We start from the raw sequence: 22743 nt of genomic DNA, 5'->3' as shown, positions 1-22743 counted from the left end.
TTGAAAACTATGAGTGGTATGGTCTTGAAAGTTGGTATATGTGTTGATGAAGTAATGTATATGTGCCTTTTGATACTAAGAAATGTGAGAAATTTTAATTTTTAGCTCACCTGGACCAAAGGTCCAGTGGGTTTATGCCATGGGCTGCTGAGGTCGGTGTAAAGAGGTAGGGTTGGTTTCCTGCAGCAGAACTTGAAAAATGTGACAAATAATATCTTGCAACTTGGTATATAGTTGGTATATAGGGCGGGGGATATAGACGATTCTGTCTTCTTGTTGTTGTTTTTTTCCCTTTTTATTGTCAGAGTGGAGTTTGCATGTTCTCCCCGTGTCCGCGTGGGTTTCCTCTGGGTGCTCCGGTTTCCCCACAGTCCAAAGACATGCAGGTTAGGTTAACTGGTGGCTCTAAATTGACCATAGGTGTGAATGTGAGTGTGAATGGTTGTCTGTGTCTATGTGTCAGTCCTGTGATGACCTGGCGACTTGTCCAGGGTGTACCCCGCCTTTCGCCCATAGTCACTTGGGATAGGCTCCAGCTTACCTGCAACCCTGTAGAACAGAATAAGCGGCTACAGACAATGGATGGATGGATGGATGGATGGATGGATGGATGGATATTGTCAGAGCATTTGATTTATTCATTGATTGATTGCTGTTGGGATGTAATGATAATTTCAAGAAATACAGGGTTAGTCAAAATGATGTTAACACTAATGGATTATTTTTCTCCTGCAGATAGATGTACGCCACGGGTGACAGATTAAATGGTACTGTTGCTCTCTGGTTTTTGTGTGTTGAATATGAAGTTGAACAGGTTGAGACCGTCCTGTAAATCATCTTGCACATACAGTATGATGTACGTTTTGTGAATAAATGGTTTATACATAGTTTTCACTGATGTCACAGCATTCCGGGGAAAGCCCTTCAGCCGCCATCTTGTGGGGCAAACAAAACGGACCATCGCCATTACCGGCTACGTTATCTCGGACGAATTTATGAAGTTATATAGTCAGTTTTCTAAAATAAAGATCAATGTCGGCAAAATCAAGCAAACAGAAGTATATAGATACATTAGACGACATCTCACGACAACAGTATGCAGCCAAACTGGCCTTGATTGGGGGAATTGACCCCTATGAAGTGGACAAAGATGCATTTTCAAGTGACTATGCAGGGCTGCCAAAGCCTGAAACTGCCAAAGCCTGAAACTGCCAAAGCCTGCTCCAAAGCCTGAAACTGACTTCATCAAACTTTAAAGGCTGTCTGATATATACAACTTTATATATTCTGCAGCGCGCCTTTTGGCGGATGCCGCCTTTTCACGGCTGAATCGCGCAGATCCGATTTTTTTTGGGGGGGGGGGCGTTGGAGTGTCTGATTATAATTTCAAAGTAAATTCTGTATTAAAATTACTAAATAAGCAAATCCATTACAGTCCATGAAACATAGGAAGTATAAGGATGAGAAAAAAAACAGTTTAAATCGGAAAGCTGTGGGGGAGGAGAGAGAGAGTGGGAGGGGGGAGAGAGAGAAATAGGGAGGGGGAGAGAGAGAAAGAGGGAGGGGGAGAAAGAGGGAGAGAGATAGGGAGGGGGAGAGGGAGGGAGAGAGGGGGGAGAGATGGGAGGGGAAGAGAGGGGGAGAGAGAGAGGGAGGGGAGAGGGAGAGTGGGAGGGGGGAGAGAGAGAAAGGGGGGGAGAGAGAGAAAGAGGGAGGGGGAGAGAGGGGGGGAGAGAGAGAAAGAGGGAGGGGGGAGAGAGAGAGGGAGCGAGAGAAAGAGGGAGGGGGAGAGAGGGAGGGGAGAGGTAGAGAGAGGGGGAGGGGGGAGAGATGGGAGGGGAAGAGAGAGGGAGAGAGAGAGGGAGAGAGAGAAAGAGGGAAAGGGAGGTAGAGAGAGAGGGAGGGGAGAGGGAGAGAGAGAGGGAGGGGGGAAAGAGGGGGAGAGAGAGAGGGAGGGGAGAGAGAGAGAGGAAGGGGAGAGGGTGAGAGGGAGAGGAGAGGGAGGGGGCGGGGGAGAGAGGAAGGGGGAGAGGGAGGGGGCGGGGGAGAGAGGAAGGGGGAGAGGGAGGGGGAGAGAGAGAGGGAGGGGAGGGGGAGAGGGAGGGGGAGTGGGAGAGGGAGAGAGAAGGAGGGGGAGAGAGGGAGGGAGGGGGAGAGCGAGAGGGAGAGGAGAGGGAGCGAGGGAGGGAGGGGAGAGAGAGGGGGAGGGGGAGAGAGGGAGGGGAGAGGGAGGGGGAGTGGGAGAGAGAAGGAGGGGGAGGGGGGGAGAGGAAGGGGAGGGGGAGAGCGAGAGGGAGAGAGAGAGGGGGAGGGGGAGAGGGGGGGTTGGGGGAGAGAAGGGAGGGGAAAGGGAGAGAGGGGAGAGGGAGAGAGAGAGGGGAGGGGGAGAGAGAGGGAGAGAAGGGAGGGGGAGAGAGAGGGAGAGGAGAGGGGAGAGGAGAGGGGAGGGAGAGAGAGGAGGGGGAGAGACAGGGAGAGGAGAGGGAGAGAGGGGAGGGAGAGAGAGAGGGAGGGAGAGGGAGAGAGAGAGGGGAGGGGGAGAGAGGGGGAGAGGGAGAGAGAGAGGGGAGGGGGAGAGAGAGGGAGAGAAGGGAGGGGGAGAGAGGGGAGAGGGAGAGAGAGAGGGAGAGGAGAGGAGAGGGGGGAGGGGGAGAGAGGGAGGGGAGAGGGAGGGGGAGTGGGAGAGAGAAGGAGGGGGAGAGAGGGGGGGAGAGGGAGAGGAAGGGGGGAGAGGGAGGGGGAGAGAGAGAGGGAGGGGAGGGGGAGAGGGAGGGGGAGTGGGAGAGGGAGAGAGAAGGAGGGGGAGAGAGGGAGGGAGGGGGAGAGAGGGGGGAGAGGAAGGGGGAGAGCGAGAGGGAGAGGAGAGGGAGCGAGGGAGGGAGGGGAGAGAGAGGGGGAGGGGGAGAGAGGGAGGGGAGAGGGAGGGGGAGTGGGAGAGAGAAGGAGGGGGAGGGGGGGAGAGGAAGGGGAGGGGGAGAGCGAGAGGGAGAGAGAGAGGGGGAGGGGGAGAGGGGGGGTTGGGGGAGAGAAGGGAGGGGAAAGGGAGAGAGGGGAGAGGGAGAGAGAGAGGGGGAGGGGGAGAGAGAGGGAGAGAGGGAGGGGGAGGGGAGAGAGAGGGAGAGGAGAGGGGAGAGGAGAGGGGAGGGAGAGAGAGGAGGGGGAGAGACAGGGAGAGGAGAGGGAGAGAGGGGAGGGAGAGAGAGAGGGAGGGGAGAGGGAGAGAGAGAGGGGAGGGGGGAGAGAGGGGGAGAGGGAGAGAGAGAGGGGAGGGGGAGAGAGAGGGAGAGAAGGGAGGGGGAGAGAGGGGAGAGGGAGAGAGAGAGGGAGAGGAGAGGGAGAGGGGGGAGGGGGTGAGTGGTGGGGGAGTGGGAGGGGGAGTGGGAGAGAGAAGGAGGGGGAGGAGGGGGGGAGTGGAAGGGGAGGGGGTGAGCGAGAGGGAGAGAGAGAGGGGGAGAGGGGGGGGTTGGGGAGTGAAGGGAGGGGAGAGGGAGTGAGGGGAGGGGGAGAGAGGGGAGGGGGGGGAGGGGGAGAGAGAGGGGGAGGGGGAGAGTGGGGGTTGGGGGAGAGAAGGGAGGGGAGAGGGAGGGGGAGTGGGAGAGAGAAGGAGGGGGAGAGAGGGGGGGAGAGGAAGGGGAGGGGGAGAGCGAGAGGGAGAGAGAGAGAGGGGGGAGAGGGGGGGTTGGGGAGAGAAGGGAGGGGAGAGGGTGAGAGAAGGAGGGGGAGAGAGGGGGGGAGAGGAAGGGGAGGGGGGAGTGAGAGTGGGAGAGAGAGTGGGGGTGGGGGGGGGTTGGGGAGTGAAGGGTGGGGTGTGGGAGTGAGGGGTGGGGGTGTGAGGGGAGGGGGGGGGGTGGGGGTGAGAGAGGGGCTGGGGGAGGGAGTGTGAGAGGGGGGGGAAGAGTGAGAGGGAGTGAAGGGAGGGGGAGTGTGAGTGAGGAGAGGGGTGGGGTGGGGGAGAGTGGGTGAGAGAGAGGGAGAGGAGAGGGAGAGAGAGGAGGGGGAGAGAAGGGAGAGGAGAGGGTGTGTGGGGAGGGGGAGTGTGTGGGAGTGGTGAGGGAGAGAGAGAGAGGGGAGGGGGGGAGAGAGGGAGAGAGGGGTGGGGGAGGGAGTGGAGAGGGGTGGGGAGGGGGAGAGAGGGGAGAGGGAGAGTGAGGTGAGGGTGTGAGAGGTGGGGGAGAGAGTGGGTGGGGTGAGGGGGTGAGAGAGGGAGGGGAGAGGGTGAGAGAGAGGGGAGGGGAGAGTGAGGGAGTGAAGGGAGGGGGAGGGAGTGGAGAGGGGAGAGAAGGAGAGCAGAGGGGAGGGGAGAGAGAGAGGGAGAGGAGTGGGGAGGGGTGAGAGAGGAGAGGGTGAGGGGTGGGGAGAGGGGTGGGGAGGGGTGGGGATGGGGAGGGGTGAGGGGTGGGGTGGGGTGGGGTTGGGGAGGGGGTGGGGTGGGGTGGGGTGTGGGGAGGGGTGGGGTGGGGGTGTGGGAGAGGTGTGGGGTGGGGTGGGGTGGGGTGGGGGAGTGGGTGTGGGGTGGGGTGGGGAGGGGTGGGGGTGTGGGGAGGGGTGGGGTGGGGAGGGGTGGGGTGTGGGGGTGGGGAGGGGGGGGGGAGAGGGAGAGGGGAGGGGAGGGGTGGGGGGAGTGGGGTGGGGTGGGGTGGGGTGGGGGAGAGGGGGAGGGGAGGGGAGGGGAGGGGGAGAGGGGGAGGGGAGGGGAGGGGAGGGGGAGAGGGGGAGGGGAGGGGAGGGGAGGGGGAGAGGGGAGGGGAGGGGAGAGGGAGGGGGCAGGGAGGGAGGCGCGTGCGTGTGGAGGTCAGTCTCCTTGTGTTTAGGAGGCTGCCGCGTGCGCGCGCGATGTCGTCAAGTGCCGGCGGTCGGTGTGTGTGTAATGTGTGTGTGTGTGTGTAATGTGTGTAATGTGTGTGTGTGGTGTGTAATGTGTGTGTGTGGTGTGTAATGTGTGTGTGTGTGGTGTGTAATGTGTGTGTGTGGTTTCGCCTCGACATTCCCACATGAGCGCGTGTTTTGTTGGAGTGTGTGAAGCGGAGCGGCTGAGTGCTGTGTGCTGGCGGCTGTGAGAGCGCTATGGACGCTGCTCCTCCTGTCACTGAGAGGATGGAGGCTTGGCTCGACGACAACCGGGATTTCGCTCACTCCTATTTCATCCGGAAAGCGAGCCGGTGAGTGGGGGAGAGGGGCACTCAGGGGCTTTACTCTCAAACAACTCAACTCAACTGAGTCCCTGGGAGAGGACAGTGAGGGATGCCGCGCGTCAGTCTGTAACTTTGTTGCCGTCGGTGTGTAATGTGTGTGTAGTGTGTGTGTGTAATGTGTGTGTAGTGTGTGTGTGTAATGTGTGTGTGTGTAGTGTGTGTGTGTAATGTGTGTGTGTGTAATGTGTGTGTAGTGTGTGTGTGTAATGTGTGTGTGTGTAGTGTGTGTGTGTAATGTGTGTGTTGTGTGTGTGTGTAATGTGTGTGTAATGTGTGTGTGTGTGTAATGTGTGTGTGTGTGTGTGTGTGTATAATGTGTGTGTGTAATGTGTGTGTGTGTGTGTAATGTGTGTGTGTGTGTGTGTGTATAATGTGTGTGTGTGTGTAATGTGTGTGTGTGTGTGTGTAATGTGTGTGTGTGTAATGTGTGTGTAATGTGTGTGTGTGTGTGTAATGTGTGTGTGTGTGTGTGTAATGTGTGTGTGTGTGTGTGTGTGTGTGTAATGTGTGCCGGTGTGTAATGTGTGTATGTGTGTGTAGTGTGTGTGTGAATGTGTGTCGGTGTGTAATGTGTGCCGGTGTGTAATGTGTGCCGGTGTGTAATGTGTGTGTATAACGTGTGCCGGTGTGTAATGTGTGCCAGTGTATAATGTGTGTGTGTAATGTGTGTGTATAACGTGTGCCGGTGTGTAATGTGTGTGCCGGTGTGTAATGTGTGCCGGTGTGTAATGTGTGTGTGTAATGTGTGTGTATAACGTGTGCTGGTGTGTAATGTGTGCCAGTGTATAATGTGTGTGTGTAATGTGTGTGTATAACGTGTGCCGGTGTGTAATGTGTGTGCCGGTGTGTAATGTGTGTGTGTAATGTGTGCCGGTGTGTAATGTGTGTGTAATGTGTGTGTGTGTGTGTGTGTGTGTGTAATGTGTGTAATGTGTGTGTGTGTGTGTGTGTAATGTGTGTATGTGTGTGTAGTGTGTGTGTGTGTAATGTGCGTATGTGTGTGTAGTGTGTGTGTGTAATGTGTGTGTATAACGTGTGCCAGTGTGTAATGTGTGTGCCGGTGTGTAATGTGTGTGTGTAATGTGTGTGTAATGTGTGCCGGTGTGTAATGTGTGTGCCGGTGTGTAATGTGTGTGCCGGTGTGTAATGTGTGTGTGTAATGTGTGTGTAATGTGTGCCGGTGTGTAATGTGTGTGCCGGTGTGTAATGTGTGTGTAATGTGTGCCGGTGTGTAGTGTGTGTGCCGGTGTGTAATGTGTGTGTAATGTGTGCCGGTGTGTAGTGTGTGTGCTGGTGTGTAATGTGTGTGCCGGTGTGTAATGTGTGTGTGTAATGTGTGTGTAATGTGTGCCGGTGTGTAATGTGTGTGTTTAATGTGTGTGTAATGTGTGCCGGTGTGTAATGTGTGCCGGTTTTCGCTGCGCGACTCTCTGCGGTTATTATTACCCCGGAGCGGGTTTGTTTTCCCACATAGTGCAGTTGTGTATAAAGGCAGACTTTAACTCTGGGGTTTTGTTGCTGTGCTTATAGTTTACTTGTGTTCTGGTTTGCAAAGCTGGCAGTGTTAATGTGACTCTTCACTCTGAGCGTCTCATGTCCTGTTTCTGCCTTCTGCTGCTTCTGCGGCTCACCTGCATCACCTTACTGTGGTGATAGAAGGGCCAAAAGAAGGAATACCATTTACAGAAAGAAAACACTGGGTCACTGAAATTGCACTAATCTTTTTCATGAATTTTGTGGATAGTTTCACACACTGTAAAAAAAAAAGAAGACATATATCTAGAGAAGGGCGGCACGGTGGTGTAGTGGTTAGCACTGTCGTCTCACAGCAAGAAGGTCCTGGGTTCGAGCCCAGCGGCCGGCAGGAGCCTTTCTGTGTGGAGTTTGCATGCTCTCCCCGCGTCTGCATGGGTTTCCTCTAGTTTCCCTCACCGTCCAAAGACGTGCAGGTTAGGTTAATTCAAACTCCTTCCCACACCATGTGGCGGCGCTGATCTCCGTTTCGTAGCCCTCGTCCTGTCACCTATTACATAGCTCAGGTTACAGTGGGGGGCTGGTCCTCTGGTAACCGCGAGGGTTTGACTCCCCACTCACATCTGTATTGCAGCGTGCCTTGCCAGACAGCATATTTTTATGATGGTCTTTGGTATGACCTGACCGCGAGTAGAACCCACGATCTCCCAACTGAGAGGCGGACACGCTAACCACTAGGCCAACTCGCAGTAGGTTAACTGGTGACTCTAAATTGACCGTAGGTGTGAATGTGAGTGTGAATGGTTGTCTGTGTCTATGTGTCAGCCCTGTGATGACCTGGTGACTTGTCCAGGGTGTACCCCGCCTCTCGCTCGTAGTCAGCTGGGATAGGCTCCAGCTTGCCTGCGACCCTGTAGAACAGGATAAAGCGGCTACAGATAATGAGATGGGTGGATATCTAAAGTATTTACATGAAACACCGGGGTATTTAAATAATACTTCAGTGTCTTCGTGGGTGTATATGAGGGATGCAAGGAAACACGCGTGTCTTATCAGTAGACACAGAACATGCTAAATACCCTAGACATGCCTTCTAAGTGTTACTTAATTTTTATTTACAGTGCACCTGTTGAACTGGTCCAAGGTGTACACATTGCATTACACGCTTGTTTCTGCGTTTCGCTGTGTAATAAACTGACCTCGGCTCACATCACCCTCTCTTCTGTCCGCTTTGAGATACCCCATGGTATCCCTCTTACGCCCTTTTTTTTTTTGCATGTATGGGTTTCTGCTCTGTTCTGTTTTTTATTTTTTTTGCTTTACTGGAGACGCAAATACTGGATCAAGCCCCAGAACGAAAGCGTGGCTAGTCAGCCTGAGCCTCAGTGAATCAACATGTTTTATGCATGGAGGAGATGAGTGATGCTGTTCTAAGTGAGTGCTATCTATCGATTTAGCTATACAGACCGAAGACACTTACTAGACCCTGGAGATTTCCCTGAAGATCTCTCTCTCTCTCTCTCTCTCTCTCTCTCTGGATAACCTACCTCTTATAACCTTTTGTTTAGATAGAATTAGAAGATTAACTCCAGCAGATTTACAGCATTGAGTTTTATAGCCACAGGGGTTTTCCACTTGACTTGCAAAAGCCAAGGCTTCATTCAGTTTTATATGAAAGCAGAGGGACTTTGGACTTTAAGCACTTGAACGTATGGGCATGACTCTGTTAGAAACAGAACAAAATGATCTCTTCAGTTTCTCCTCATTTTGTGCGCGCAGAAAAATATCATGATGTAAAATTGTGCACGCAGTATTATTTTGAGCTGGCTGTACTAGTTATCATTTTAAAAGGGCAACTTTGTACTGTAGAATACTGCATCTAGTTTCACATGAAGTCATGCTGTTCAAGTTTTCAGGAAGCGTCACCGACATAATGACGGAGCTTAAGAACACTTTAGAAATGCTTATGCTTTTTCAGTGTATCATTAGTTAAGTGTTTTATAGTAACTTGAAAGTGCGGGTCTATATACACACATAAAGTACACTACCGTTCAAAAGTTTGGGGTCACTTTGAAATGTGCTTATTTTTGAAAGAAAAGCACTGTTCTTTTCAATGAAGATCACTTTAAACTAATCAGAAATCCACTCTATACATTGCTAATGTGCTAAATGACTATTCTAGCTGCAAATGTGTGGTTTTTGGTGCAATATCTCCACACTCAAAAAAAAAAACCCATTGGATTTACTTAACCGAGTTATGGCAACCGGTCCCACGAAACTGTGTTAATTTAGATGTATTGAATACAGTTATGTTGAGTTATTCAAAACATAACTGTATTCAATACATCTAAATTATCACAGTTTCGTGGGACCGGGTGCCATAACTCGGTTAAGTAAATTCAATGTTTTATTTTTTTGAGTGCATAGGTGTATAGAGGCCCATTTCCAGCAACTATCACTCCAGTGTAAGGTGGTGTTTACATTAGACCGTATCAGCGGATCATCAGATTAGCGTTTTTAAAACGATTCGCGTGCACACAGCAACGCCAATACACGATTCGCGTGCACACAGCAACGCCAATACACGGATACGCTCGGCTCCGCAGGCATCCTGCGCTCCAAATCACTCCGCCCTGAACAGCGAGTGCCCTCTGGAGGGTGCGCACTCCGGCCCTGCGCAGCTCACAGAGCGCGCGAGTGAAGCGCACGAGCAGTGATTCGGGACAAATAGCAGGAAGTGAAAGTCAGCGCCATTTTTCAGCAGTCGCGTCACATGACCAACGTGGCATGACCAACACCAGCGAATCAGGAAGGTGGATGTCACAGTGACGTTGTCCAATGACGACGTCAGCTAGAGCTCAGCACAGCGTATCCTCGTTCCTCAATGTTTACACAGCACCGGATCAGATACGTAATGGATTGAATACGTGGGCCCTGGCGGATTCAAGTTGTTCCGCCTGTGGAGTCGTTTCCCGGCGTTTTAATGTGAACGGACAGTGCATCCGCGACGAAAACGAGACGGATATGGTCTAATGTAAACACCACCTAATGGTACAATGTGTTTGCTCATTGGCTCAGAAGGCTAATGGATGATTAGAAAACCCTTGTACAATCATGTTAGCACAGCTGAAAACAGTTGAGCTCTTTAGAGAAGCTATAAAACTGACCTTCCTTTGAGCAGATTGAGTTTCTGGAGCATCACATTTGTGGGGTCGATTAAATGCTCAAAATGGCCAGAAAAATGTCTCGACTATATTTTCTATTCATTTTACAACTTATGGTGGTAAATAAAAGTGTGACTTTTCATGGAAAACACAAAATTGTCTGGGTGACCCCAAACTTTTGAACGGTAGTGTAGATCCTAGGAGCTCTTTGTTGTTCTTATAAATTGTTTTTGGTCGTTTTCAGGGAAATGGTCAATGCTTGGTTTGCTGAGCGTGTGCATTCCATCCAGCCATCCCGGGAAGTATCCAAGACTCTTCCAGACGGCTCGAAAACTCTTGCAGAAGCAAGCGCCCTGACCGCTTCAGGCTCCACAGAGACTCCTTCACCCAGTCCGGTTCCTTCTACACCCACACGCAAGATCTCTGCATCCGAGTTCGATCGGCCGCTACGACCTATCGTGGTGAAGGACGCAGAGGGCTCGCTTACTTTCCTCAGCGACACAGAACGGGTGCCCATGCCACCTCCAGCTCCTTCGCACAAGCTGGAGCGGACAGGGGGGGACCGTTGCGCCCGTCTTCTCGAGCTTGTGCGTGATGTGTCCAGCCACTTAGACCTGACGGCGCTCTGCCACCGCATCTTTTTACACACACACGAGCTAATCGCAGCTGACCGCTACTCACTGTTCTTGGTGTGTGAGGACAGCTCCAACCGAAAGTTCCTGGTCAGCCGGCTGTTTGACGTTGCTGAAGGCTCCACGCTCGAGGAAGCATCCAACAGAGGCATCCGCCTGGAATGGAACAAAGGCATCGTGGGACACGTGGCAGCCACAGGCCAGCCGCTGAACATTAAGAACGCCTATGAGGTAAGGCCACTGCGTACTTCTATCTGAATGCTTTTTTTTTTTACTCCCACTTTTTCAGGCTTGAGGAAAGGACATGATTGTACTATAATTAATTGCAATTTAGTCATGATCACAGTCTTTGCCTTATCAATCTTAACGGACTGTGACATCGATTCACTGAGGGTTAGCTACTCGGTTGATGTTATGTATCCGATTTGATTGACTCTGGTTCTGTAAAATCTCTGTCATGATTGCTTTCTAATTTGGTCAGCACTGGATCTGGCGTATGCAGCAGGGGTTCTCAGACTTCTTGCAGATTGACTCTAAAATAAATTTCATGGACCTCTAATCCAACTATTCAAATATTAGGGTCATTTGTCCAATAATATTCTGGCTATATATCGGTGCCATCGAGCTTATTATTCCTGGACTTTCCAGCAACACATTAGGTAGAAGTTGACATTATTAAAAGGTCAAATTGTTTTTGAGTGATTTTGATTTGGATTAAACCCATTCGATTCAGGTAGCTCATCAAATCTACAGTAATAATAAATAGCAATAAGAACTCAATCATAAATAGATTGTAATAGCTTTGATAATCGCGGGCTGTGATTCTCAGAGCAGTAATAAACTCATTGTATATTCTTTACATACCCCACTTTTAGAAACCCTGATGTACATAGTATGATTAATTGACGATATTCCAATGTCTGCATTTACTCTGTATTGCAGTATTTACAGAGTTTTTCATCTTTCAGTGTTAAGTGAGCAGTCCTATTCCAGAGACTCAGATTGTTTTGCAGGTCAAGGGGCCCACAGGGCCCCTCCTGGGAAAAAAAACAGGGGCCCGTTTCTACAATGGGGGCCCAGTGATTATCCTTCAGTTGAAGTGAACCTAGTGAGCGAAGCGAGCCCAATGAACAGCTGGGGCAGCCCAGGGGCTGTTTTTTTTTTCTTCTCAATTCTGTTTTTTTTTGGTATTAGAAGCCATATGAAGCAATGTAGATGACAAAAATCAATGCTTCAACCAAATATATTGAGATATTGTTTAATCAGTGGCAATATTTTGGAATCCAACCACAGGCCACTATATATCACATCTATATTATCTCCTCCTTGTAAATTATAATTTATTTTATTAACTTGTTTTCAGTTTGGTGTAGGTCTATAGTAGTAGTAGTAGTCACCAGTGGTAGTGGCAGTAGTAGTAGTGGTTGCTGTTGTAGTAGTTGATGTTGCAGTAGTAGTTGTTGTAAATCTAGTATAACTAATTACCTTGGGTATCAGTTTTTTCAGGTGAATGTACCGAAGAATGACAAAATAGATGTATTTTTCTTTTTTTTCTTATCCATGTTTTCTTGTCTCTTTCGAATATTCGTACATAGACCGTAAGACGCCACCTAGCGAAAGACTTAGATCAGGTTTTACTCGCTTGGGACGCTACAAACGGGGCGGCGTAAATACACGAATGGGTCCGACGTATATTCAATATGGCGGCAGTCAAAACAAATTCATCCGATGCTGAAATCTGTTGAATATCCAGATAATTATGTTGGAAGTTGCATATTTGTGCAAGATTTTCGATATTGAGACCATGAAGTCAAGTAATACCAGTCCCCCCAGGATTCCGCGGGCCTTTTTTGTGATTGTTGCGGGCTAAAATGTCTGATGTTGCGGGGGGGTTTTCCAAAAAATTGCGATGAAAGTTGCGGTGTTTTTTAGGTTTTTGTTGCGATTACATTGCGGGAGGAAGTGAAAGTTGCGAGAAATTATTGCGATTTTCTCTTTTTGTGATTAAAATTGAGTGATATGTTAAATATTAAGTTATTACTGAAAAACTATTGATTAAAAAAAAAAAGACACTGAGAAATGGTCCTATAAACAACTTTACCAATATAAAAGATTACCAGGACTACAAAAATGCAGAAAAATAGGCTTTACTTATCCAAATGCACCTGTTGGTTCAAAAGTTAAAGTGCAGAGAACCTCACAGCACAACATGAAGTTACCTTCAAATATAATATAAATGCCTCAGCTTTCATGTAAGAAAAAAAACTAGTAATACTAGTACTGTGTGCAGGCAGTCTCTCCTGAAGACTAAATTAAACAATAATTATAAACTAATAAAATAAATGGCTCAGGCTTCACAGAAGAAAAAAAACAATTGGAACAGAATCTCACAGTATGATGCTGAAGCTGCCTAAACAATGGAAAATAAAATACCATTTTGGTAAAAATGTTGGCATCCATTAATTTCTTGTATTAAGTAAAAAAAAAATAATGTGAAGTGCACACAGTCCTTCACTGTAAACATAACACACTTTCAGTAACAGAATTTAAGCCTATATAAACACTGACTCGCACATCATACATGCTGCTTCTCTTGAACGGAAACACAGAAGTAAGCAGTGTTGCCAGATACTGCTGACGTTTTCCAGCCCAAAATATGTTCAAAACCTGCCAAAATGCACTTTAAACCCCCCAACTGGGCGGGAAACCACCCAATCTGGCAACACTGGAAGTAAGGCAGAAGGTAGTTTGTCGACATCACCTCAAGACGACGCCAACGATTGGTCAAATTTGCAGGAAAGTTGCGGTGATTGGACATAATTGCAACACCACCCTGAATTCGCGGGGATTGGTTGAATTTGCAAATTGCAACATCGTGAAATCCTGGAGGGTCTGTAATACGCCACGAAACGTTCCAAATAGGGTATAAAATGCTCGTGTCCATATTGGCCCCTGCCCCTCTCAACAATGCGTTCATTATTCGAAATAGTGCGTCTTAGACGCGGGCGCGCCAACAATCTGAGTCTCTGCTATTCTGGTCCAGTCAGTAACTTGTGCTATTGTGTTCAGTTCTGTTACACTCCAGCCAGCATGTTGTGAGGATCTAGTGGGAAAAGGCAGTGACTAAACTAGTAGCGTAAATAAATTAACACTGTTAGACATATAGAAATAACAAACTTTGGTATTTAGTCAATTGATAATTAGATATTGACAGGTTTTTTTTTTTTCACAGTACTAATTTCTTGGGAAACACATACTGTAAATTCTCATGTTAGCCATTTTTAGCATTTACTTTTGGCCAAGTATAGTTAATAAAGTCAAGTTTATTTGTATAGCACTTTTAACAATAAACATTGTCACAAAGCAGCTTTACAGAATTTGAACAACTTAAAACATGAGCTAATTTTATTCCTAATCTATCCCCAATGAGCAAGCCTGTGGCGACGGTGGCAAGGAAAAACTCCCTCAGACGACATGAGGAAGAAACCTCGAGAGGAACCAGACTCAAAAGGGAACCCATCCTCATTTGGGCAACAACAGACAACCTGACTATAATATTAACAGTTTTAACATGAAGTCAGTTTCGTTGATGTTATAAACTCTTCATTGATGGAAACTTGAGTGCAAATTCAGCTTTTTAACTGCCGGTTTTTACACACTCATATCAAACATGTATTAACAATAACGTACTACTTTCTTGTTTCCTCAGGTAAAGTTACCTGAGGAAAGGCAGGCAATACACAGGACATTTCGCAAGAAACGTTGATGTTACTAAACGAGATTTTAAACAAGGTTTCTCTCAAATCGTTGCTATCTGCTGTTCCCCAGCCCAATGTCAAAAACAAAGTATTTCTTCAAGATGATGTTGAAGTAATTCGTATAAATAATACCTAAGATTAACACGCAAATTTTTTTTTCTGAAATTACATAATCTGTACCATACAAAAAAATAAAATGTAAAACAAGATAGACGTCGTGTCCTGTTTACCGTTTTGCCATTTTTCTGTTTCTTACCATTCTGTCGGAGCGGCATAGCGGGCTCGGAGTCTCAAACAAGAGCTAAGGTGCTCAGTAGAATATTAAGCCATACCGTATAGTTCTCAGATCCGTCAATTAGAGTTTGTTGGATGTTTACCATGGTGTCCAAACCAAACATTTTACTACTCTACAGACAGCTAGCTATTCATTCATATGCTTTAAAGCTTTGATTGTAAATGGTGGCGGTGTGTTTATTTCACTGCTCTTATTTAGCGGTTAAGATCTGCTCAGTTGATGTGACTAAGAAGTAAGTTTTTATTATGATCAACTGGTTATGCCATGGCATATATACTTACAATAAATAACATAGAAGAAAAGATTTTTGTTTATTTTAAATAATGAAAATTAAAACTAAATCCCAGCTGCTACTCAATGTGGATTAAATAATCACGATCATTTTAGTCCTTGTTTTACCGCATGTTTTATTACAATTATTTGGCAGTTTAAAGTGTCATTCCACCATTGGATGTATTTTTTTGGCATAAAATACAATATATTTTATGACAACATGACTAGACAGAGAAATCTTTTAGCTTCAAAATGATATATCAAACATAATTTTTTGACAACGACAAGTATATTAATTTTGCGACCAAAGTCACCTACCCTTTCAATTTCCGCGCGGTAGTGAAACGTGAGGTCATCGGCAGGTTCCCCTTCTTGTGTACCACGTCATGTGTGACGTGGCACAGATTATCAGCAATGGCGGATAGAACGCGATTGTCAGCTTCGGAAAAGAAGCGAAGGAAAATAGCAAGTGATGCCCAAAGGAGACGGTCGATGGTGAATATCGGCACAGCAATCGACAAGTGGAAATCGCGTTCTATCCGCCATTGCTGATAATCTGTGCCACGTCACACGTGACGTGGTACACAAGAAGGGGAACCTGCCGATGACATCACGTTTCACTACCGCGCGGAAATTGAAAGGGTAGGTGACTTTGGTCGCAAAATTAATATACTTGTCGTTGTCAAAAAATTATGTTTGATATATCATTTTGAAGCTAAAAGATTTCTCTGTCTAGTCATGTTGTCATAAAATATATTGTATTTTATGCCAAAAAAATACATCCAATGGTGGAATGGCACTTTAAGGTGTTTTATTTACTCTGATTTTTGTTTTTTTTTGTAAGCCCTTTTCTAAAACCTAGTGAAGAAAGATTCCATGTCTGTTTAGGCCTGTATATTTGACTCTATAAATTAAAAATATGTAAATGTTATTCCAGCACTGTGTGCAACATTTACACATGATGTTTTATTTATTTATTTATTTATTTATTTTCAGGCCACCTTTACAAAAACATGTAAAATATGTAAATTGCATATCTCTATTGTTATGCTTAAAGTATCAGCAACATCCATAAAAATATTTTCCTTCTTTTTTTTTTGACTTATCAAAAGGACATTTCAATGATCGTACATTTCTGGAGAATTGTAAGACGTATGAAATAGGAGACGAATTTATATGTACCCTGCCATTTTAACCCTTTGATGCAAAACATGGGTCAAAAGTGACCCGGCTGAGTTTTTATCTTCTATATCTTTGCAAGAAATTAATTCCATCATCCAGTATTCAAGGTATTCCTCAATTAACTTGTTTTTGATCATCATATATCCTTATTTTATTTTTTCCTTTCTTACTTTTTGAATAAAAACCCTTTTTGTATCACTACCCTTCTAATGCACAACATGGGTCAAAAACGACCTGCATTCATTTTCCAGGTTATTTCATGTACGGCTGAGTGTTTCTATGATATACTTTTGAAATACATTCATTTTGTCATTTACTTTTCCAAATATGCAGTAAACATCTTGTTTCTGTTTAGCACAAATCATCATTTTTATTTTTCCTTTCTTAAGTTATGAACAAGCACAGCTTTTGTAATTCTACATCAAGTTTACACACATGGGTCAGAACCGACCTGCATGCATTTACTCCAGCGTTTGGTGGGAACTGTGGATTGTGCTTGTGTCAGACATTTCACAGCTCAGCACAGCACAGCGCCCTTTGCCCATCTCATACATGCAAGTAATGTTTTTCAATTGTTCTGATGTTTAGGTTCCCTTGAGAGTGAGTAGATTACTCGTCAGAAAGTTACAAGTAATTACTATTAGCTACCGAGCTGTTGACATGTTGTTAGTTTTTTCTTTTTTATCAGACATCTAATTTTTTAGGTTTGTTTACCTGACATGTTTCGACGTACGACTGTCGTCTTCCTCAGAGTGTCACCGGATGTTATTGGTGACGCATCTTTTATCAGCTGATGTTTCCGAAGGCATGGCCTTCCTGTCTGGTTTGACAGGTCGGTCACGCCTTCTACTGTCTGTTCGTCCCCTGCAAGATGGCACTCCAGGTATGGGAGAGCATGTATGCTCCCTCATCCCGGTTGATGGTCCTCGGGCTTCGCTTACAGATCTCCATGGCCTCCCTGATCCAGCGCTGATGTTTATTATCTTCTGTGCGGAGCCCGAGGACCATCAACCGGGATGAGGGAGCATACATGCTCTCCCATACCTGGAGTGCAGGGGACGAACAGACAGTAGAAGGCGTGACCGACCTGTCAAACCAGACAGGAAGGCCACGCCTTCGGAAACATCAGCTGATAAAAGATGCGTCACCAATAACATCCGGTGACACTCTGAGGAAGACGACAGTCGTACGTCGAAACATGTCAGGTAAACAAACCTAAAAAATTAGATGTCTGATAAAAAAGAAAAAACTAACAATATTCAATATAAGACATAATGAACATAATCGAAAGAGCTGTTGACATATTCTACTTTAGTTAGCTAATTTTATTGTAGTTGGCTTAGCTAACTACATAGTTAATAAATAAATAATTGGCCCCATTCACCGCTAAAGTAATTACTTGAAACAAATTATTATTATAGTATTAAGACATTTAATTTTAAATCACACTTGGATGACCCATGTGTAGTAATATAAAAAGTATTTTTGTTCATAAAGTAGGAAAGAAAAAATTAAATGAATGATTTGTGGTAATTAAAAACAAGATATTTAAAGAATACTTGGAATATTCAATCATAAAATAAATTGATTTCAAAAGATAGAGCAAAGAAAAACTCAGTCAGCATGAAATAACCTGGACAATGAATGCGGGTCATTTTTGACCCATGTTGTGCATTAGAAGGGGTGTGCGTATGTTTTGCATCAAAGGGTTAAATCAGATGGGTGTACGGTGATTTCTGTATTAGTGTGTTGATGTTAAAGCAAAGCACTTCTGTCGAGCCCGTATCTTGGTTTATTCTATATCTGCTAAAGATATCTGCTGGTGATAACCGATATCGGTTTGTGGCATCAACTTGCCTTGTTATCTCTCATCTATGTTATACGTTTGTCTTATTATCTATGTAATAGATAATAACCTGCTCTCGATTTAACCTTTAAACCCATCTAAAGTCTCCCTGTATCTTAGGCCGAATCCCATTTCACCCCTTGGACCAACCCCTTGGCCCTTCCCCTCCATTTTGCGCGTTCACGTGAAGGGGTAGGGGTATCCCAATCCCAGTTAACGCGGAGGGGTAGGGGAAGGGGGAGGGCTTCTGTACCCCTCCAAACGGAGATTTTCCTGGAGCAGACTCCGAACGAAGGGGTTTGAGTGATTTCCCACAATGCCATGCGGATTTCAGAAAGATGGCGGTTCCCGCGGCGAAAGATTGTCATAAATGTATTTTCTCCATTATTTACGTGTTTTAAGTTGTTATCCAGAGGAAACACGCCGCTTGATTTGCTTTCGAGCTGAGAATGAGCAGCGATTTCTGAAATCCAAGCTGCTGCTAAAAAGCTTTGGGAGTGAGTATTGTTTTCGGTTGCTTGACTGCGTACGTTTTGTTCTGTTATTCTCGCTTTTATTGTTTACATGAGTGTTCTGACACCTCATTCTGTCGGATGTGGTGCACGAAGCGCCAAAGATATCCCATTCAGTGGTGTTAGTTAACAAATCACACCCTGCCAGCAGAGATTTCTGCCTCTGACTGTAGCGGCTGGTCGCAGCCAATGACGCGTTGCGTTTTGCTAACGTAAACGCTGACGGAGGTACGCGATGACGTATGCGATCGTTGAAGGGCTATCCCAATACGTAAGGGTTGAATTTCAAGCCCTATCCCTTGTAGCTCAGTTTCAAGGGGAAGGGCCAAGGGGAAGGCGGAGGGGAAGGGGGAGGGGTAGGGGTAGAAATTAGAATTGGGATTGGGCCTTACTACTCCAAACAGTTATATTCAATTCCTCAAGTTTTTAAATGGTCTTCTTAACTCCTAAATATATTCCGTGGTTATTATTACAGCAAGCACACTGGCTTTGGGGTCTGAAAGCAAACGTGCACTGTGTATAATATGGTTTTAGATATAAAAACCATTGTCTAACCCACACTGCTCTTGGAATAATAAAAACCATTATCTGTCTTGTTTACTTTATATATCGGTAGTTACAGAAGCCAGTTGCTAGCCAACAGTTTAAATGAGCTCATAGCTGGTATTTTTAGGCATTCTTAATTTAGTTAAATTGTGGTGCTCCCAACAACAAGTCTATAGAGAAATCAGAGAGAGTGTACCTACATTATTGACGTTAATTAGGGAGTTGTTTGTCTGAAGCAGCCTGGCTTAGAAGCACTAATCTTTTGCTTGAGAATTAAGGTTATGCTTTGAATTGACAGGGAAGCAATGTACATGCAAAAGCAATACTGTCATGCAGAAATTATAGACATCCGCAGATATCTGTACACTAGGCAACTAGTGCAGATTAAAAAAACAGCAAGTCATTTTCAGTTTTGCGTCTCTGGTTGTTCCCAAAGTATTTAAAAGCTACTTTTTTTTTTATCTCTAGGATCCTCGTTTCAATGCAGAGGTGGACCAGATCACAGGCTACAAGACACAGAGCATCCTGTGTATGCCCATAAAAAATCACAGAGATGAGGTGGGATAAAAAAATAAAAAAAATTTGAGGTGTAAATGTTTCTTACTGCTTAAATTGCTCAAATAGTGAATCATCTTCCCAAAGGTTGTTGGTGTGGCACAAGCAATCAATAAAAGGTGTGGCGAGAACAGCACCTTCACAGAACAAGATGAGAAGGTAAAAAAAAAAAAAAAAGCGTGGATAATAATTATAGACTGGTACCAAAATCCAGAATTGTGACACCCAAAGGCATTTTTGAGACAAAGTCGGCAACAGTGGCGGTTCTAGACCAGAATTACTAGGGGGGCCGAGGTGGGGCCAATGTTTTTTCAGGGGGGCACATATGGACAAAACATGGCAATGTTTAAGCGTTCAAAATGTTTTGTTTAGTTTATTTAAAACCAAAACAAAATACTGTACATTGAGCATAAATACAATGAGAGAAACATTCTGTCTCAATAGCCTAAACATAAAATAAATTGTGCTCAATAAATCTTAAAACCATATTTCTCTTTTTTGTAAAATAAGATTTCTATTTTTGCACACAATGAACCTTTTCTTCAGATGTGGCTGCACTGGAGTGTCGTCCAAGCACTTGCTGATATCCGGAGAAAGATGAATACAGTAAATATGAGAGTGCGACTGAGAACAACATTTATTTATCATTATTCATTTATTAATTTATTATTATATCTATTATTTTTATTTTATATTTATTAATTATTATTCAGACTTCACACTTTCAGGGTAGGCTATATGAATTGTAGGCCAACACTGCTCATACACACACACATTTGTTCAACATCACAAACCTGATGGTGCTGTACTTGATATGCATGCTGAATCTGGTTGTCCCAATGACTCGTTGGGTTGTCCCTCATTCTGTCCCTCAATCTGATCCTGAATGTCTTCATCCTCACTCTCAGATTGCCTCTCAGATGCCTCACTTTCCACCTCTCCAACCACCACCTCTGGCTCTCTCTCCACCTCTGGCTCTCTCTCCTCTTTCATAATCTTCATCTTCCTTACTCTCTCTATGTTGCTTTTTGCCAACAGGGGCAAAAAAGGACATAATGTCCTTCTTGCTCCTTTTCATGATGATAGCCTACAGTAGGCCTATACTAAAAAGTAAACGGAAAGGAATGTAGCCTCTACATATCACAAGGCCATTCAAGTTTTACAAGAAGGTTAAACACTGTCAGTTATTTACCCATTTCCCAAAAATCTTAAGTTAGGCTACTTATTGCTGTGCAACACACTTTTAAGAAAGTGCAATAAAACGGATTTATTATTGTAGTGAACAACAACAGTAAAACACGGATATGTGCAAACACTGACATTACGAAATTGAATAATTTTCCTTACCTTCGCCTCTTTGCAGTAGCCTAGTTCTTGCAGGGCTGCAGCTGTTATCTCTCACGTCCGAAGTTTACAATTCGCGCTGCTGCTGGTCTTTCTGCTGCAGGTAACAGTGTGTGTGTAGCGCTTTAAGGAGTCCATGTAGAAACTCCGTCATGTCAGTTCCGATCTTCGAGCCAGCGCACGTCGAAATTAATAAAGCTTATTATCTGTTCAGCACAGGGGCCACAACAGGGGCCAGGAGCAATTTTACAGGGGCACTGGCCCCCCCGGCCCCTATTTAAAACCACCTATGGTCGGCAAACAGTCTTATTTTGTCAATTTGGGTGTGCCGAATTCAAATCTGCAATATACCGAGCTCTATCTGACCTCTGTTGACCTCTAGAGGTCATTGAACTTTGGGCCTGTAAACGTCTCAGCTGAACCCAGTTTCTCAGCTTTCTAAGGAATGAAATGTACTAAAATGATTAATGAAGTTAGCAAATGGCCTTGTTTGTTAAATGTTTGGGTGCTGAATTCATTTTTCATTTGTAAAACGACATGAGAGTTTTTTTCTTTGTTGTTTGTTTTTTGTAAAGGCTTTACCCCGTTTAAAACAAAACAAACAACAAAGAAAAAAACTCTCATATATACTAACCCTGATTAACCTGTATACCCTGTATGCCCCCACATTTTGTATGCTGCTGAATCTGTCCTTTTTTCAGTAGCTTTGTATAAACAATAACCGCTAAATGTAATGCAATGTTATGTAAGGTGATCGCCTAGGCATTCTCATTGTGAAAAGTAAGTCACATGTACATGGACTGGCATTTAATGTTGTATTTGAGCAATTCCAGCGTTATGGACATGACACTTGAACTCAAAATGGCAACAAATGACCCAGTGCATGTTTTATTGTCTCCCAATATTTAAACAGGTGTTGCATATTTTAAGGCTGTACCATACTGGAGAAGTGATAGAACAAGAACAATTCCCATAGTACATCTAGGGCATGCCAGAAAATGCCAATAAAAGATGCGTTATGGATGTGACAGAAAAAGTATCACTTTTCTTGGGTGACTGTACATTTTTATCAAACTCTGTGAAATTGTAAACCTAATGTCGAAATGGAGATATCCATTTGATAGAGGGGTCCAAGGTGAATATTAAAAAATCTTTGTTTAAAATATTTTGTATTTCATGCAGAGTTTCGGAAGGAAAAGTCAGCGTTATGGATGTGACGAAATTCCGTTATGGATGTGACGCGTCTGAAATAGACATGGCATATGTTTAGAAAATCAGCAATTTAACCACCATAACCCTTTGAAAAAAACTCTAAATATCAGCTAAAACTATCACAGTTCTTAAATAATATTTAGGATGGCTATTGTTTTGCTGTTTTGTGGATTTTAGCATACATTTCTGTGGCTTGTGGCAATAATATAGAATTGTACGTGATCAAAGTTGATTTTAGCTTGGGTTTTACATTATAAGAAAGAAAGACTGACAGTGACACATTAGGTTGGTTACAAATTGGTTCAGCTTGTTCACATCTGTAAAATACAGGCCTAGGTGATATCTCTGGGAGTGGTTTTGATGTATTACATGTTGCTTTATTTTTGCATGGTGAGGTTGACATTTACATGGAATTGCCCATTTGTTCCTTTCTATTTGTTTTTTGTCTGTTCATATTCTTTTTGGGGGAGTAAAGTCAGTTTAAAAATGCCGTTAAATGCATAGGCCTATAGGCCAAGTTTAATGACCTTGAGGTTATCAGAGGTCATATGTCGTTTTACAAATGAAAAATGAATTCAGCACCCAAACATTTAACAAACAAGGCCATTTGCTAACTTCATTAATCATTTTAGTACATTTCATTCCTTAGAAAGCTGAGAAACTGGGTTCAGCTGAGACGTTTACAGGCCCAAAGTTCAATGACCTCTAGAGGTCAACAGAGGTCAGATAGAGCTCGGCATATTGCAGATTTGAATTCGG

General features: G+C 45.0%; 1 protein-coding gene across 4 annotated transcripts in view; it reads left to right on the top strand.

Moving 5' to 3' along the window:
* The window catches only part of pde5ab (phosphodiesterase 5A, cGMP-specific, b), a 133440-nt gene that overhangs the window by 41057 nt on the left and 69640 nt on the right, over window positions 1-22743 (top strand). For 2 of the 4 annotated variants that reach the window (XM_060933478.1, XM_060933468.1), the window contains exons 1-4: window positions 4903-5159; window positions 10074-10692; window positions 19342-19431; window positions 19516-19587. In XM_060933478.1, the coding sequence (XP_060789461.1) occupies window positions 5065-5159; window positions 10074-10692; window positions 19342-19431; window positions 19516-19587 (876 nt within the window). In that variant the 5' untranslated portion in view covers window positions 4903-5064. Of the gene's footprint in view, window positions 1-4902; window positions 5160-8046; window positions 8100-10073; window positions 10693-19341; window positions 19432-19515; window positions 19588-22743 lie in introns of those variants that run through there. The other 2 variants (XM_060933493.1, XM_060933485.1) reach the window with 2 other exon arrangements.

Source organism: Neoarius graeffei, chromosome 1 (genome assembly GCF_027579695.1).
Source record: "Neoarius graeffei isolate fNeoGra1 chromosome 1, fNeoGra1.pri, whole genome shotgun sequence".
NCBI lineage: Eukaryota > Metazoa > Chordata > Actinopteri > Siluriformes > Ariidae > Neoarius > Neoarius graeffei.
The sequence above is the reverse complement of the archived record's forward strand: the minus strand, read 5'-3'. Positions and strand labels throughout refer to the sequence as shown.